The 19,494-nt window shown below is 41.9% G+C and overlaps 1 protein-coding gene across 1 annotated transcript in view; it reads right to left on the bottom strand.

The window, feature by feature from the left end:
* The window catches only part of ELOVL2 (ELOVL fatty acid elongase 2), a 64,185-nt gene that overhangs the window by 37,997 nt on the left and 6,694 nt on the right, over positions 1-19,494 (bottom strand). The window contains exon 3 of the mRNA XM_075052165.1: positions 17,423-17,875. Coding sequence (XP_074908266.1) covers positions 17,423-17,425 — 3 coding nt within the window. The 5' untranslated portion in view covers positions 17,426-17,875. The remainder of the gene's footprint in view (positions 1-17,422; positions 17,876-19,494) is intronic.

Here is a 19,494-nt window from a genome sequence, read left to right as displayed (position 1 = left end):
CTGAAGTCTTTGGAAGGTATTTGCACATCCCTCTGATGGGAGAGGGCTTCTTTGGGGCCTTAACGGCTTAGAGGTGTAGCCACTACACATTTAAGCAGTGGCAGTCTTGAAACCTTCGACTTTTTCCTTGGGGTACAGGCAGAAAGGAGGTCCTAAATGTGCTCTGTTGCAAGGAAGGGTGAGGCTTTTCAATCGGTTTCACGCACCAGCTGCTCCCTGAATGTTCAGGAATAGGATTTCAGAGTGCCTTTTCACCTTTATCAGTTGTTTTTTTTCATTATTTCATGTAATCTCAAGCTCATACTTGATTTTAAAACAGTCTCTGCCCTGCCAGAGTTGATTGCAACAGTTCAGCAGAAATCTTTCCAGTTGATAATATACCTCTGTTCTTTGAGGAGTTAGAAAGTGGTCTGTCAGGAAATGTGTACCTAAACCAAGTTTCCCTGTGATCTCCGTATATCTCTGGTGAATAATGTCACCTTTATGCAGTTCCACTTATGCTGATGGTACTTTTTGTGGGTGTTTCCATCCACAAACCAGACTGGAATATTAAAGCAATGGGAACTGTGGGCCTGAGAAACATCCCTCCCCACTGCCCAGGGTGGAGAAACAGTAGAGTCTCAAACCAACAGTTCCCATGGGCAGATCTAGATGCTTCCACAGAAAAGAGTAAGGCCAGAAGGGACTTGGCACAGACCCGCCCTGAGTTAATTCCCATTTTCTGCTAAAGCAGCTAGTAGCAGAAAGCCAACCCCATCCTTCAGTATCTGTTCCTGTGTTATTTTCAGTATTTTAAAAGTGCTTTCCTTCTGGTGAAAGGGAAGCAGATGACTTTGAGGCTTGAAGGTTGAGAAACTTCCATGTCCTCCTCTGTGGACTGTGAGTTTGGGTGGCCTGCATAAGAGTCAGAGGACAGGGCTCTCTTAACAACCCCCTGCTTGGGGTTATGACTTTTGGAGTATTATTCACAGAAAGCATTAAGAGAAATGGTGGCCTACTAAAGGCAGAGCCTTTGCCGTGCTGCCCATGTGGCACTCGTACCCCCTCACGCTGAGGAAGCAGAGCCCTTTGGTGTGCTTGTCCCCCCAAACAGTGTGCCCCGTGCAAGGGGCTCCCTTTCTTCATGTGGACTGAAATGGGTGCCTGGCGCAATTTGCTGTTTGTAGCGATGCATCTTCATCGCTGAGTTTAATACGAATGAGCGGATGGGGATGCTAGGAGCAGAAGAGGGCTTGGGGATGGGAGAAGCAGCATGTATCCCCATCTCCCTCCTGCATCTTGGACCAGTTTCCAGCCATGCTGAAGTCAGTCATAGCGGGGAAAAATATACATAAAATACACGTGCAGAGCTGTGCAGCTACAGCATTCCCTCTGACGGGAGAATTTGAAATACAGCCACAACCACAAGCTCCAGGTTAATGTGCTGAATGCTAACAGAAAGATAGCGTGACATACCAAAAATAAGTTCAGTGCATGTTTCTCTGAGGTTCAACACCTCTGATTTCTGTACAGAGACGTGTTGTTACTGATGGTTACCAGTGAGCCTGCCCTGTCTGGGAATCTCCTCTGTTGGAGCAGGAAGGAAAACACCTCTCGGGCTTGGCTTCCCTGCCTGCAGTGGTTCATCCAGGAGTGGAACGGGGCACACACCTGGGAGACTGACCCAAGGAGACCAGCTATGCTGGGTCTTTTATACAACACACCTGCACTCCATCCTGCTTGCACTCACAACCACAGTGCAGACGCATGCCCTGTGTCAGCTGCAATCCATCTCATCCTTATCTATAGCTGCAGTGCCCACCCTCAGTGCTGCCTTTGTTTCTTGGTTTTTAGAGGTGAGAATCTACAGGCAACCCTTGCTGCTGCAGCAATGCTTCTCTAAAACAAAAGCTTACGGAATGATGAGGTGTTCTTGCACATAAGGTGGTTTGGGGAAATGCAATAGACGATAACCAAATGCAATGGAAGGAAAAAAATTAAATTTATTTTGGGCTTTCCTAACATTCACCTTTCTAAAAATTGTCATAAAAAGCTTTGTGTGTGTGTTTTAATTCTCTCTTCCTAATTAACAAAAAATGCCCTGCTTTTTTTTTTCTTCCCTCTCCAAAAGACAGGGTTTTAACTGTCGATACTATAAGGCTTCACAAACTATCACAGTTCTTATGTCTCTCTGAAAATTCTAGGTTCTAGCTGTAGTGAAGTAGAATAGCAAGTTCTGCCTTGTACTGCTAAATTTATAATCGCACATTAAGAAAAACCAAAACCCAGCATGTATTGCTTTAGCGCGGTTCCGTATGCAGAGAGAGTTGTGCAGCATTTTACTCGGTGTGAAACTCCTGAAACCAGATTGCATGGCTTCAGGGGTTGCCGTCAGGAGCAGGCACTTTGTGAGCACCTCAGTTCTGCATGACAGGCCTTTATGGCCAGGAGACTGTGGAGAAACACTCGTCTCTCAAGCCTTATCAGCTGATGGTTGGTGTGCTCCCATAGGAAATGGGAGTTTGAGCTGTGTTCAGCTGAGGAGCCAACATACACCAGGCTTTTCACTTCTGGAGAAATGACACTAATATTTGGGGTCCTTCTGCTTTGGGATTTTTAGTTTTGTTTAACAAGAGGTCTCCTTTCACTTTGTTTTGTAGTCCTGCCCAGTGCTAAGCACGCTAATCCTGCACGTGGGAAGAAGGACTGAGGTGGAGGAATATCTGCTTAATGGCTTCTGTCAGGACTCCAGTCAGGTTGAAGCACCATCAACACCAAAGGTGAGTAAGCCTTAAGAAGCAGAACAATTTCCGTGAAAACACTAAGTATGTGAGTTATTTCAGACATCAGTCTTTGTTTCTGGACTATGCAACCTGTTAGGAGCCATAGAAAATATTAATATCTTGCATAAAATAAGGTAAGTCTTATTTTACCAGCCATACTATTACTGTCAGATCATACATCATTGTGAGATAAATTGTTTTTGCGAAATTAGCTGTTTGGGGTTTTTTACGAGTATAAGGAAAAGGAATTTGGAAGGCTTCTGCACTACAATTGCATGGGTTAGCATGAAAATGATTTAAGAACCCATTAATATTTACTTGGTTTCCCAAAATCTATTCATAATTTAAATACTTGAAAGCATTCAGCCTATTACACATTTTTCATTGTTTTATCTTGAAAAAGACTGAGTGTTATATCATCTCCAGGATGAAAAATTCCCTTTCTGGAGTCACTGCTTGCAGGATTTCCCTTCTACAATTTCCAAACTTTTTTTGCTCTGTTCTTTACAATCATATTAAGTAATTGCTAAAATAATGCATGGCAATCATAGTGCTCAAAATAGAACTTGGCTAGCCTTAAAAGAAGAGCAGAAAGGAAGGGTGGCTGCTGTGGCCCAATTTGCAGTATGTGTCAGTTGTGTACGCTCCCAAGAACCGTATCTTTATAATCCATCCTCTTGCTTGTTATCAGAATTTCAAAATGAAACTGTCACCAAAGCAGATCACTGCAATCCTTTTAAAAGTAATCCTGCTCAATTCTACCTGCTACACAGGGGAACATCAGCTTAACTTGTAATTAAAGAAGATTTCTCTAGGGAGACCTCAGATGTAGCATGTCAGTTCCCAAGAAAATGGTAGAAATTATTGACCTCATTTTTCCTTTGCTCTAAAAATCAGATTTAAAATGACAGTATGACCTGAGACAGAGCATAATTCCTGTCAGTGACAATGTGACAAGACTGTATGACTGTGAGGGAATAAACAAAAAGGAAATTAGTCAAAAATGAAAGGATAGATAAAAAATTCTGCCTCCTCCTAGTAGCCTGAGTGAATAGATCACTTTCTCAGGCAAAGCAACAATCCTTGGGAACTGGTCCTGGCTTGAATAAGAGAAAGTTTCCTTTGGAGCAGCAAGGTCCTTAAGTTACAAGTGAAGAACCCCAATGAGGTTGTTTGGTTTTGTTTTGTTTTTTTTAGTTTGGGGTTCTTCTTGAGAGAGAGATTAATACTCTTATGGTTGCTTCCTTAATGGTCTGTTCAGCTCTTGTTGACTTCAGAAGGTGTTGGGAAGACAGCAGTATCAGAATTAATTTTACATCAGCAATACAAAAGCCTGCACAGCTTAACATACCTGCGCCCTAACAACTAGACTTGGTAAAGGATGCCTAACCAAACTACATAATGAAGAGGCAGTGTATCACTTCTCATTTTAGAAGAGCAAGACAGCCAGCTGCACTTTGAGAAGCATGGGAAAATAATTCTACCAGAGGAAGGGATGGTAATTACCCTTTCAAGGCTTTGAATTTACCAGGTTATTTCATTTTGGAACAGAATATTCCCCAAAGGCACGCCTGGGTATACAGCATCTGCCCAACATATGCCATATCTGCAACTACACAGTTTTTGCAGCAAAAGGCTTAGTTTAGACCCATGCAATAAATAAACAAGATGGGGATAGGGAGCAAATGAAATGGTAGGGGAGAATTACAGCAGCAAGTTTACAAGGCAGCTCAGTTTTCTCAGTATGCCATATCTTGATAATTTTGTTTTCCTCGCTATTTGTAGACAGATTTTGTAGCTGCTGAGAAGCCGATTTCGTAAGTTAGTATAATGCATGTAGGGCTTTATTTTGTACTTGGCATACACGTTTGGACATCCTTCTGGAGAAAGCAATAGAGACAAACAGACAACATATCCTTTCTAGTACTGTGAAAATCTCTTAATTTTCTACTGTAGCAAACTTCAAGGTCTAAGATGAATAGAAGATCCTAGGTCTCTGCACAGGATTGCATGGCTTGTTGGACAATGAACGTTAAAAAAAAACAACCCCAAAAGCAAGAGCTCTGGTTTTCCCACATCCTGGCAGTGCAGTAAGACAAAGGGGACTCTATGCTGAAGAAGTAGATTTCTTGGTTGCCGTCCCAGATGTCTGCAACGTAACACTATGTCCCCATGGCAGGGATTAATGTGCAAGGGACTGCCTGCCCCTCCTGTTACAGGCAGGGAGGATCAAAAAGGATTTTCTAAAATGTCTTCCCTGATTGGGGCTCTCCCTGGCTGAATGGTTTTGCCTGAGTTTCTTAAAAGGCTCATAGTAGTGTGGCAGGGCTCTCGCCTCCTGGGGTTGGGGGGGGATGACAAGACAGGAGTATTTGGAAACGTGGTGGGTAGCATTTCTAGCTGCTCTGGGCTGACATAAAAGTAGGGCTGTGGGGTTCTCTCTTTAAAATACAATAAATTAAATAAAAAATAAAATATTAAAATATAAATATACAAAAAATTAAAATAAAGCCTTAGGGTTTTTTCTTTATATCTTCTACTCTTTGACAGACAATTGTCAGCAGCCCTTCAGAAAACTCTAAGTCACAAACTTAACTTGTAAAATATTTACTATTAACTAATTCATTAATTAAGACTTCTTCCTGCAATGCTAATTCCCTTTATAGACACACTTTTGCTAAGAACAACAGTCTAGAAGATTGAATACAGCCTGTGAAGCATATAATGAAAAAGAAAGATTGAGAGCTGTTGGCAAAACTGACAACTTTGTACATATATGGAATTAATACCTGTTTTCAAACCAAACCAATAACCAATTCACCTAGTCAGGATGGAGGTGATAAAATAGGCTTCTAATATATATATAATGCTAAAGGTACTGTACATAAGAAAATAAACAAAATGCAGCATGTTTTGTTTGCATCACTTAACTGTGTTCTGTATTTATAGTCAATGTATTATGAATTTCTGAAGCTCACTACTATTAATCTCATGCTCCTAAAGTATTTTAAAATTGCCATAGCTACTGAATTATGTACAGAAGAATATTTTAAGTATAAAAACTTCTAGGACCAAATAGACAATTATAACATAGGATACCTTGGTTTTTCAGAAAAAACAGTGGTCCTGAAAATACTTTCATCCTCATGAGCAAAACCATCTCCAGCTGATGCAGTTATTCAACTGCACTGAGCTCCTTATAAGCATAAACAAAACCCAAATCAGAGCTAGAGAGCTGCTGGATTTCAGGCAACATGAAAGTCGCTGCACACTGGCTTCTCAGCTGTGCTTCCTTTGGGCTGGGAACACCACCGCAGACCTCTTGCCAGTGCTGGTTGTACAACTGCCACGTATTCCTGTTAAAGTGACTCTGGTTAATCAAAACTATCCAAGTAGGAGCTCTTTGGCAACTGGGCTCACCCTGAGTAAATGAAGTTACGCAATGTCCATGTGAGGAGCTGTGCAGGATAGTGACCTGCAGCAGAGGGATGGTGCTGTGTGGCTGGGAGTGGTAATCTCATTTACTGGCACAGCTGGAACAGGATCAGGCGTGTTCACATCCTTGCTTTGCTTTTGTAGTAACTTCTTCAGGATAGATCCCCCAAACTGAAGTCCCTCCATCCAGCATTTTTACTGAGCTAAAACACTAAGTTCTTGTTTTCATGAATTAACGTGTGGTAGAAGTTAGTTACACTTTCACTGCCACAGTAAAGCTAGAATTATATCTAAAAAGAATATGTGTAAATTAAGATTATTACTGACTTCTGTAAAGTCAGAAAACCCAGAAAGGAACAATATGGGATTAAAACCCACAAAAACATATCTATAATAATGCCTATGTGTTTGCTTTGTTTCCCAAACCTGCTACTGAATGTCTTATTTAATCTTCATGTAAAGCTACTGAGATGAATTCTGCCCAGCTGTATTGCCTTTGTGGAAAGTTGTACCTGTAAACATTTAATTGAACTGGGCTACCCACCTTCCCAAAGGCACAATGCATCCAAATCTACCCTGATATATATCCCGTGTAACCTGCTCAAATTATTGAATTATACAAGGTGTAAACCAGGACATATTCCCGTTCCCTTGCCACGTGGGAATGGCCCTGGAAGAAGCAGGAGATTTACACGGGGGTGTGTTCATTGCATAATGATAACCCACCAGGTACGGGTAGATGTTGTGCTGGCTGCTGAAAAGACCAGCAAAGCTCCACATGGGCACAATGGTCCACTTGGCCAGGCTCACCAGATCCAATGCCAGGAGCAGAGCCCTTGTATTTTAATTTCTCGTCAAAACTTGGAACGAACGAATCTGGCAAAGTAGCTTAGTGTTGCAGGTTAACGTGCGTGCGTGTTTTCTTTCCGTTGCTCTCCATTCAGAGACTGCTAAGATAGGTCACGTTGTAGCCTGCTTTACCCACATCCTTAAGAGTAACAACACTCAATTTACAGATCTGTTCTTGTTCTTATGGTCTGTGTGAAGGAAGTCTGCTCGTGACTATTTGCCCATCAGAGAAATGGGTTGTTCTTGTTTTGCAGTTGTTTGCTATACCATTTCTTGCCTAGTTGCTGCCCAAATGCGTAGACCCTTTGCTGAACTATTTATAGGGATGCAAGTGGAAAAAGGGGAAGGAAAAGAATGGAAGAGGAGGAGGTGTTTGTAGCATGCTGCTGTGGATTAGAGAGTCCAGATCCCAGCTTCTAAGGTTTCAGGCTTAATCTTCCAACACATGCAAAGCCTTTCAATTTTACTTTGAGGTCATTACCCAAGTACAAAACAGTCTAACTGCTGTGTGAGGAATGCAGGTACAAAACTCAGTATAGGAAGCTATTCAATTAGGTAGTTATAATTCACTCTGGGAAAGAAGCCTGAGATTTTAGGGCAAAATATCTGCTTCTAAAATCTGTACGTTAAACTTAAAATCAAACAGATTTCAAGCTTATGGGTTTTAATAAACGTTTATCTTCTAATTTATCGGTTTGATGCTAGATTTTGCTTCTAAGTAACTGCTGATTTAAAGAAGAAAAGTAAACCCAGGAAAATTCTAAAGGATGAGCATGTCACAACATCTAATATTGTGGAAAGAAAGCACAACTAGGAGATGTTCACTGCTTCAGTGGGTATGCTGGTCTTGCAATACATTTTGTGTTTTCTTGATTATGTCCAGCATTAGAAGATCTGCTTTCTTGGTAGAGGCTTTTCACACAGCTTTCTTCATCTTCGGGGAGATCATCTGATAGGATCAGCCTAAGCTGACTTGTAAAATCAAGTGTCATCAGAGTTGGGAATTTCCATGTGACATCACGTTTACATGAGAACGCTGCACCGCAGTGACTGCCGCACCTATCTGGACTTATTAATTATTAATTGATTCTTAGAGCAAACAGCCATTAGAAAGATAGAGATCGTGTGGAAAAATATTGTTTCCCTCGATGGTTAAGTATCGGTGAGGTTCAGCGCTGCCCTGTAGTGGACAGATAGTTGACAAGAGGAAAACAGAGTTGCTGGCAAGGTCAACTTGAACTGTCTGAGACCTGATATACATCACAGGCACTGATCACGTACCTTTTTCCAGAAAATGAATATCCTCATGAGCTCAAGTTTCCAACAGTGAAGGAGATGGTCCAAGTCTCTTTAGTTTTACTACTGTTTCAAAGAAGGAGAAGCATCACTTCTTACTTTGCATTAAAAGTGTGCTGTTGGGAATAACTATTTGAAGAGATGAAAATTTCTTAGAAGTAAATGTAATAAATACACTTGTTTTACAGGACAAGGTAGAAGTAGCATTGATGGCACCTGCAGCTGCTTTAAGTATCACTACAGATATCCTTAAAGACAGATAAAATGGGAAGCTTCTATCCTCAAAAAAAAAGTATTAAGGGAAGAAAAACTAACTAGCCGACACAGAATAATTTGATAGCAAAACATGTTGTCTGACAGAAGCGGCAAAGGATGGTAAATCTAGTTAGTAAATATAGAGAGTTAAGGCATTACAGAAAAAAAGCAGCAACAAGAGAATTTCCCCTGGAAAACAGCCTGTAGTAAGAAATATATATTTCTGTTTAAATCTGTGCAATCTGTAAATGTGGTGAGAGAGCAAATGTGCAATAGCTGTGAGAGTTAAGTAAGCAAGTAAAATAAAAGAATTGCAAGTATTATTGGTTTTAAAGAAACCCACCTATTTGAAATGATTTCTTTTAGGAAGATGCTGAGAAAGAAAGGTGATGTCTGAAGATGTCCTTTGGTACTTTTCCCAGCTAGATGTAAGCACTGTGTTATTTAAGGGCTCTAATGGATCTGAATGCTTCCTTCATTTTGACTCTGACATTTCTCCTTCGTAATTTAGACGCATTTACCTGCAGTATTAACCTGAAGATCTGATCAACTGAGTGTTGATCAAAATATATCCCAAACTAGTTTATTGAGTCAAGTGCAAGATCATTTCAGGTAACAAATGCTCAAACCTCTTCTAATTCTGGATTGATGAAAGATGTGTCATAGGTGTTTAATGATCTTGTTTTGCTTTCTGCAACACAGATGCCCATGTTACAGTGAGTACTTTGTTAATTTACATGACACCATTATTTCAACAATGTTGTATCCTCTTCACTTAAATAACCACCTTATTGCGTCCAATGAGAACTGCTGAGAATCACGTTTGCATCAGTGTCTTAACAATGCCGTTCATATTTGGAGGAGGAGCACTGAGGGGTGTGGGGACACCTTTGTAAAAGAAACAGGAACACGTGAACCCCTGAGTTTACTGAAGGCTAGGGGACTGGTACAGGTTTCTTGTTTTCAGCTCATCAGGATGTTCCTTAACCTACTGAGTGCTCAGAAGTTGTTGAGTATTTTTGAGTGCTTGCAGCACGCGTACCAAGTTTCAGCAAAACCTGAAGTGTAATGAGCCAGAATTTTTAACTACTTACATTCCTTTAAACTCATGAAAACACACCTAGAGGCAAAAATGGGATAGTGCTGTGTTGCTTCCCTTCTACACCCGCCCTCATGATATTGTTCTCTGGCTTGGCTTTTAACTTTGCACCTTTCCATCAAAACACTTTCTGATCTGAATTCTGCCATCTCCCAAAGGTGTCTGGCAAACAGAAGGAAATAACTTTCTGCTTGATGAAAAATAAATCATTTTGTGAAAAAGTTGTATTAAATGTACTCCTGAGGGGACATTTCAGTGATACCTGATTTGAAATAAAATTATGCTGGTAATTTAGTAAATGTAAAGGGGGAAAAAAGCAGTGCTTTTCCCTCCAGGGTAGGTTATGGGGAATATTTTTGAATTTTTCTTTTAGTTATTGTAAGCAGAATAACTCTCATGTAGTCTTTTATCTTTCAAGGTTTTTTGAAGATATTATTAAAATGCAGGCTTACAAAGTCTTTAGCAGTAAGGAAGAAATAACTGCATTAAAACCAAAAGGTTCTCAATATTGCTTTTCACTGAAATGGAGAGCTACCAGTATTTTGCAGAGGAATAAAGCTAAATGCTGCCTTTTCTATTTCCTTGCACAAATCACCTATTTTTGAGCCAAGTTTCAAATGTGTTTTAGCACCAAGAAATCACAAGCTGTATCTCAGCATTCAAAGGGGAGCATGAACATCCTGTGATGCTTTTGACGCATATCAGAAAAATAAAAAAAAAATCCTAGGATATGTAACTAACCTTCTGCCAGAAAAAAAGAGCTCTGGAAATTGGAGAGAATGCCATAAGACTAGAGATGTGATATACTTGTCTGGTTTTGGGGATGGACTGATTCGGTGCTACCTTCTCACGGCTCTCGCTCATTGAGCTTCCAGATAAACTCAGTAGCTTCAGTATTCGAAGAGGCAAAATTTCCAAGGGTGTTTTTGAGGGTGGATCCAGAGTCTTCTAATATCTTTTTCAAGGGAAGGACCTGATTTTGGGGAGACTTGTTTTTCTTAAGTAACTCATATGAAAGAAGGTGTCTAGTATTTGGAGAGTGATAATAACTGTTGAAATCAAAGCCATCTCCATACTGGTAGGTTAGAAGACATCTCTCACTTCTGCTTTCAGCAGCAGTAGAAGGTGGGAGGAAGACAGGAACCTATAAACACTTTGCTAATCTGAACTGGGGTTTGATGTTTGTTTTCTGATGTCTTTTGATTTTTCTTTTTCTTCCATAAACTTGAAAAGACGGAGGTTTTGTCTGGCTTCATGCATAGCCTTCCATCAATATTAAAAGATACATCTCAGAAGTCTAGAAAAGGTTAAGAAAGTACTCCTAGGCAAGAAGGGCTGATTTTAAGCCACAGTTCAGTCTCTGGTGTAACAGCGAAGTAATGCTGAAGTGTTACTCTAGGAAGGCAGGTAACCCTAACAGCTGAGAGGACAGACACAGCTCTTTCTATAAGCATTGCATTGGATAGTTTTCATACTAGACAAGCTTCTGAATTTGAGGAGGAGTGTAATTTTGAGCAGCCAGGCAGTAGTGCAAATCGATTAAACTACTTGGTACATAAAGAGATTTAAATAATAGATTGACAAGCATATAAATATGAAAACAGACTTCATGGTTTTTTCCCCCTGGAATTGCATGGACTATTGACAAACACTGAAAAAACTAAACTGTGTACATAATAAAACACTGTTCTGTCACAAATACCAACTTCTAGCAGATGCAGAACTTGCACGACCCCACACCTGACCTTTTAAACTGCAATAGAAGGAACTTGGCTGGCTGCAGCCAGCAGTTGGAGAGAAAGCAGGCACGGATGGTATTATTCAGAACCGCCTTACCAAAAGATGTGCCAATTCCCTGACATGGAAATCACCCTCGACAACTTTGCCAACCATTTATTCCCTGCCAGTTTGAAGGCACTTTCTTTTTTGGAACGGTTTTATCCATGCTCACAGCAAAATGCTAGAAACAAAGTATTTTTCTACTTCAAGCTGGCTGTGAAAATGCATATGTACTATAGGGAAATAAAGAAACAGAATCTGATGCATGTTTTCCAAAGTGTCACTTGAGAACACAAAACAACATTTGAAGAGGAAAATATCTTCTTGTTCTGTTGACTGGTCCTTTATGTTTTTTCTTCCATTTCTCCCTTAAATCCTTGAGGGCAAAAACCTGGATTTCAAATGCTAATTCATGTTTTGGACTTCAATCCTGATTAAAGAAGACTGGGTGAGGAGAGGAAAGGAAATGACCGTTGATTTTCAAGTTTAATAAGGAAGACAAAAAGAGAGTATGGAAGTTCTCTTATGTCTCCTTGTCCAAAACAGTTCTAAATTTACCTCTTTTAAAACCCTAAGTCAGGCTAATGAACTCCAAGGACACCTTTTCTTAAAAGTGTATGGAACCCCACTAATCGAGCACATTCTGCTGGCACAGGATAAGAGGGTGCACAAGCTAATTAGCTCCCTTCCTCTGTTAACCCCGACAGTAGGTATCCTAGAGTTTATTCCACATATAACTGGAATTTTAAAGCCCAAAACTCTTAAACCCATTATACCATGGAAACACCCAGACTGATGCTTTTCTCAAAATAAAATAAAAATGCTAATGACTGTGCTGTCTGGTAAGGCCCCAATGACACAGAGTGTCTGTAAACTGTATCAGTTATTGTCACAGAGGAGAAACAAAACCAGCTGTAGGCTTTTCTTCCTGTGTGTAAGTTATTACCCCCGTTAGGTTGCTGTACCACATTGTCTTTGCTAGCTGCAAAGTATCATGAATGGTAACTGCTGACTAGCGTACTTTAGGGGACCTGTAAGAACCAGGGAAAGAATGGTTTTATTGAGCTTCCTTATGCTTGGTTTTAGGATATTTATTTAGAACTTGGCCACTCTACTTCCAACATCCATTTCTTGCTGTGTTTGACTCTCAAATAATGACACAGAATATGAAGTACTTCTTGCTTCATTTCTGAGTCTGTCCTTCTTAGGGGAAAAAAATCAAAATGTCTCCTAACGGTGATGAAAACTGTCTCAATTTTTTATTCTCTAATTACACATCTTCATTTAGAAATATCTGCCACATGGGGTTTAATTTCCTTTGGTTTGGGACATCTGACCTTTACCAATTTATCATGGTCAGTTTTGACTAAGGAAGAGGAAATGCAATGCAGTTTAAACGTCACTACCTAGGTGAACTTAGTATTTAAAAAACCCACTCAGTTGTTGTTAGATTGACATCAAATCAGAGTACTTTCAGTATTAATGCCAATATAAAGTTAATTGTTATATCCTTGAAGATGTAAAGTGTTCCCTCTTACCCTCCTAGATCTGAGCATAACTAGCCCTCAAGAACTAAAGTGTCTTTTGATGTTAGTTAGGTAGATAAGAAGACATAAATATTCACTTTATTTCATGTTGAACTCGTCATCTGTGCAGCAGTCCTGGGGGTAAAGATGCAGTCGCTCAGATCTTGTGGCCCATGTATTTAGCATATGATCAGGCAAGCCATGGGGTGTGTACGCAGATAACGGATTTATAAGCTCAGCTGTTGCCAGGCACTTAGAAAGGGGCTGATAAATTTGATACACTTGAAGTCTGAAGCGTGGCATTTATAATGCAGCAGAGCTGCAGGCCCCAGTCTCGCAAGGTGTTTCTTCTGTGTTGCAGCTGGGCAATCCTCGTGCCCTTCTACCACTGCCTCACAAGGCAGACTCATCCCAGCAGCTTTCTGGCTCTGAACAACCAGTGGTACACTTAGTTTCATCCTCCTAACTTCCCTCCCTTCTCCTTTACCTTCTTTAATTATAAGTCAGGCTGCACTTGTGACATACTACTTTAGGATTGAATAGGGACTTCAGACTCAATTTGTATGAGGCCTATCAATGCCCCAGCTTCTAAATCAGTTTTACAGGCGGTGATTTAACAAAACTCTTATATAGCATGGCATGAGAGCATCAGGAAAAATTCCTACCTGATATGATTCTGTTGGTTTACACTTGAAGCTGGCTTAGATCGGGGAATAAACCAGCCCTTTATATTTACATTAAACTGGAGCTTACTAATACCTAAAGAAAATACTATTGCAGGTTTTTTCCCAACTTTTAATTGAGTCAGTGGTTCAATTTTAAACTGTTTGCATCTGATTAACCTTTTTCTTTAATAAATCAAAAGATGCTATTAAACTAAATGAATGTAAAATCAAGTGCCTCATGAACAACAGGAGTCTGTTTCTTTTCACGGGTCAGACTGCTTGTAATGAAGATACAATGATCAGCCTTAAAGAATCAAAGGATCTTCCTAGACATGAAAGGGATCAACACCAAGGCCAGCGTGCAGGTTTTGATAAGCAGGTATCTATAACTAACTAGGCAAATGAAACACTGGACTCTTACTTCAGGTCCTGGAGGTTTGTTTTAATCAATCCCATCATGTGCAAAAGGCGTCAGCGCGTCTTCTTGAGTTTCTGTGCAAGTACTTATGTCCCTTTGTTCTATATGCAGTTCCGAGCATGTTTTCTCATAGCTTATTAATGCTGTATCAGCTGGCACAACCCTGGCTTGCTGTCGTGGTTCTGGATGGCAGGGCTGCTGAAGTCTGCTACCTTTTCACTCTGATGGAGCTGGAGAGATCTTGTTGGCAGTGGGTGCTGTGGCACTGGCTCCTATGTCAGTCATGGATTTGTGCTGGATTGATCTCTGTCTGCAGAAAATGTCCTCTTCCAGTTTGTGTGTCAACGTTCAGGGGCTGGACCACTGTCTTTGCAGTACTCTTCTTCAGGAGGGGCTCAGGGCAATTAACAAATACTAATGGACAATTAAGCAGGGTTTTATTTTGGCTACTGCCAACAAAGAGGGAAGATTTGTTGCTGTCTAGGGTCCTTTCTGTATGTCCTGCAATCAATGTGTGCCCGCATCAAGCATCATACGCTGATATGGTGGCCACGATGCTTATGAATGCTCAGAAGAGTTAGGTGTCTTTCTTCATTGATTTCAGATTACGCCAGTTATCAAAGTCTCTTAGGGAATTTTAAAAATATTCTAGCTCCTGCCTATATAACCCCTCTGCAGCTGGATTATTGTAGAGGTACAGATACTTGAACTTACTAAATAGAGCTTCGCACCGTCCTCATGTTTATGCTTACCTTACTGTTACCTAGCCTTTTTGTAAGTATTAGTTGCTGTGCACTGTGCAAGGTTATACATGCTCTTACTCCGTAAAAGTGGGATTTGGCCCCATGGAAAATACACTGACAAATCAAAATTTATAATCGGTTTAAAGTTCAAGGGTGCAGCCAAATCCTGAGCCAGTGTAATTTGACCTAGATTCACTGAAGTAAGTAGAGCTGCAGTGAACTACATAAACAGAAGAACCGTCCCACCGTGGTTGCCCTCATATGGTGAGGATGCTGAGGAAACACTTAAAGCCTGATGAAGGCCGTGGTTTGCCACTTCAGCAAAATGAAGTTTCAAAAAAAAAAAAAAAAGTTTCCTTGTACTACTTTCTACAAATATTAGTGATTGAACACCCAGGATGCTGAAGAAAGTCGCTTAGCTGAGTTGGAGAGACACTAGTGACATATATCTGCTTATTTCTATGCTACTAGAGAAGGGATTGGCAAAATACTGTTCCCACTACTTGGGCCAAAATTCTATGTTTGTCATTCATTTGCTCCGGATACCTTCGGTAGTATCCTCCTGTGTCTGTGTGTCCCCCCACCCCCGAGCTCCAGGTCCATCTAGACATCGATGTGCTGTAATTTTTAACCCTGCATTACCATCATTGCAACAGTTTTCATCAAAAGTTCAGGGTTTAGATTCAGTAGCTGATACTCCAAGAACACTCTTTCAAACTTTTAGAGCCAAAGCAACCTTCAGCCTTTATACCACCTGAAGGATTTTCCCAAATTGGCCATTGTCCCCCCAGAATGCCTGTACGTATGAGTAACAGGGCTTGGGAAATCTTAGAAGCTTTTCAACACTAAGGTTATTGGGTATACAGAAGAGGAAAACATGCTAATAGAAACCCCTGTGTAACTCTGAATGGTGATTTCTGGATATTGCTGCCAGCTCTTTCAAGAATAATTTCCAGGTTAATGAAATGGCTGTAAACACCAGAAATAACAGGTTAAGGGTAGGTCTCAGCTATCATTTCCATTAGTACAAAGTTGCCAATGCCTTTGTTACCAACGAATTTTTCCCTGATTTGCACCAGTATAACTGACTTCATCTCAGTCCTAGAAGGAGTCAAAATGAAATATTTTAACTGGTTCAGGCTATTTTAACTTCCTTTCCAGTTGACTCAGCACTTCTGAGCACCTGGATGTTAGCTGTACCAGTTACTGATGAATAATGCACGTTACCTTCTGCAACACCTGGTGTCTTTGTAACTGCCTTCACTATATCAATAAGGAAGACATTACCAATGGCTGGTATTAACTTTGGCTTTGTGCAGTCATGGTAATTTAATCGTATATTTTGTGTATGTGTTCCACCCTAGACAGTAAGAAATAGGAATTCAATAATGTAGTGGAAAGTCATTCTGGGGCTCCTAGACAGCATAAACTACTGCAACGTTTCTGGTCATCTTCAATATTATTTTCAATATATGTTTTCATATCTATCAGCCTAAGTCTGAGTTGTTTGCAAATAGACTGAATAGGAGAAACAGATTCAGACTGACAGCAGATGGATACAGGACTCATGTTAATTCATGGAAAGACTATTTGAATATTATTCATGTCTGAATCGCTGGTGGGGAATTCCAAATTCATTTTTATGCAAGGAAGGCAGAATTTACTACATATGATGCAAAGACATTTGAAAAAAAGTATTTTTGATGTTAAACCATATGAAAGAAAAACTAGGTTCTGTTGTTAATCACGTCCCAAGCTTCTGATACAGCAAGCTTGGAGAGGTCTCTCCAGCCCACTGTACCTCAGACTTTAAGGCTGCAGAATACCTGTACGATGCTGTCCTATTTTGTAAGGTGTTGCACTTAATGCATTACTGTTTATAAACAGGATGAGCTCCTTTGGGAGAGTTACTATGACTGCAAAGACACGATGCGCTGTGGGGAAATGGTCCTGCTTGCTAAGTAGGTGACCGCATTGTTCCACTTCAACTCTCTTAAACGCAAACCTGGAATCTAAAACTCTATTGTTCATTTTTTACGTGGAAAAACAGAAAGTGTTCCGCTACAGATGGTGTGACTAACACAAGAGCTTCTATTAACACACCGCCGGGAATAATCTGTTTATGTAACGCGCAGAAACGCATCTCGAAACGGAGGAAAACGCACCCCCTCGCAGCGGGGAAGGGCAGAGGGGCTGGGGGACACACACACCGCATGCTCCCCCATGCCGCCCGGGGAACTGCGCATCACTTACTCCCCCCTGCCCGCCACCCCGGTCCCCCCTTTGAGTGTCCCCGCACGGCTCTCGGCTCCCCGCGGGGACAGCGCGGGGGTCCCTCGCCGTGGTGGGGGGGGGGTAGCTGAGGGTATGTCCGTCCCCCCCCCGAAAAAGCACACCCCGAATCTGCCCTTTAGGAGCGGTGGGGGGGGGGAGCAGTGCCAGGGAGGGCAGCGGGGCCCCGCTTGCAGCCGGCCCCAGAGGAGCTGGGAGGGGAGCAGGGAGGCGAGAAGGGCAGCGGCGGCTCGTCGGCAGTCAGCCCCGGCAAGGGGGGGGGGAGGCGGGCAAGGGTCCGCGGCCGGGCCGGGGGACACTCACCATGGCGGCGGCAGGCGCTGTCCAGGGTAGGGGCGGCCCGGCCCGGCTCGGCTCGGCTCGGCTCTGCCGGCCCTGCCCGCCGACACCGCCCTATAAGGCGCCGCCTCCTCCCCGCCCCCGCCGCGGCCACCGGGGCGGGAGGGACGGATGCCGGATCCCCGCTCCCCGGGGCGAGGTGTAACAGGGCGTCCCTGCGGGGAGCGGCCGTCGGGCTTCGAGAACGCCGCCGGGAAGAGTCGATGCGGAGGGGGCTGCGCTGGCAGGGCGGTTCGGGGGCAGGCGGGGGCACCGGCCGGCTGCTGCGATCCCGACGGGGCTAACAGAGGGTTCGGTCTCTAGGTCAGCACTCGTGTTCGCGGCTGAAGTTTCTCTGAGCCGAAGACCCGAATCCTCCACGCGTGGTGCCAAAGGAAGAGCAACGTCGCCCCGCCACCCAGCTCCCCGGAGATCTGTCTGATAGGGAGGAATTGATAAGCAGAGGTTTGTTGAGGCTGGCTAGGGCAGAGGTGAAAGCTCACACAGAGCAGGAGCTACCGACCCCGTCACAACCCTGCCGCTGGTTTAAAACCGAAAAAGGTCAGGGAGGAGGAGGGGCTTTGTGCTTGGTGGAACAAGCACAAAATTTCGTGCCTTCAAAGCTTAGAACAAAAACTTTAGTTCTAAAGCCTTATTACCTCCCATAAAACATTTATTTAAACTATCGAAGCTTATTGAAAATGTCCTGCTGCTTTCCGCCTGTTTTTAATAAAACAGTCTTTGCCACGCAAAATCAAAATAATCTGTCTTAAAATATTAAAATTCTTCATTTTTATTTTATTTGCTAAATGAAAACTTGTCAAAAATGACAGGTTCATACATGTGCTCCCGTTGCTGCCCTTTCAATTCTGGCTGTTCACACTTTTGTTGACCGGAGCTCAGGGAACAGTCTTTCCCGCTTTCAGTGGCACAAGTGGTGGAAATAAGCTAAGGGGACCATGTGTGGTGCAGGACAGGAAACATCTTCACAAACCAAAGTGTACTTGATGTATAGACGCGCTATATTTGTCCAAAATGTAGCACTGATGTTCTAAATCTCAAGTCTTCCTTCCTGGTAGGCTCAGGCCATATACTACTTCACCTCTTACCTTCTCTTGGACCTAGATGCAGAGATACACCGAAGGCTGTGAGAATGGCTATCATCCCAGGGCTGCCTGCCCAGAAATGACACTGCCAGAAACTTCACGTGAAACCGCGTCCTCATGTAACTTTTAGCCCACTTTTATAGACGCAGACTTGTTTGCTTGAGCTTCCAAATTCCAGCATGTTAGTCTACACTGAACTGCTGTAATTCCTGAGGTTGACCTGCCAGCCTTTCCTCTAATTAATCTTTTTGATAGCTTATTCATTTAATTCTTTCTGTGTTACTACAGACCATCTTGAAATATTGAAGAGAAATACTTATTGATTTCCCTTCTGTCCCCAGAGAAATTTTTCCCTAAGCAGAAAATTGTCCTCTTTGTCCAAGAGATTACTCTTTAGGTGCTGTAGAGCAAGGAGCAGTTTGGAAGCTGACTGACAGAGAAACATGGTAGTGACTCAGTGCGTTGGAATGCTTCATCCTCACAATTTTTATTCCAATTTCTTTATAGTCGAAACAGGCTGGAGTTAGTGTGTCAAGCCAAATCCAGACCTAAAAACATGGTAATACAAAATATTTTTTTCTTTATTCTTGTTTTTCTCTGTCTAAAACAGAAAGGAAACCTATGTTCAAGTTTGGTAAAGATGTAACATTTCTAATTTCTCAAGTTCCTTGTACCTGACACGTTATATTAATACTAATTAATGTAGTTTCCTTCTATAGTAACAACTTTATTTTTTATCAAAACGGTAATGTCTCCAATGAAGACATACATAGGAAGCAAATAGGATTCTGGTGGCATCTAAAAGAAGCTGTAATAGTATTACGGATATTTTTAACACCTATCTAATGACCTGAATTTGGAGATTTAAGGGCTGTGGCAGGATTTGGATTCATCTGTTTTGTATGGAGGGCAATGCCATGCACTTAGTTGGATCTCGGGCACTGAGCACAG

Source organism: Buteo buteo, chromosome 20 (assembly GCF_964188355.1).
Source record: "Buteo buteo chromosome 20, bButBut1.hap1.1, whole genome shotgun sequence".
NCBI lineage: Eukaryota > Metazoa > Chordata > Aves > Accipitriformes > Accipitridae > Buteo > Buteo buteo.
This window is presented reverse-complemented; position numbering and strand designations above follow the sequence as displayed.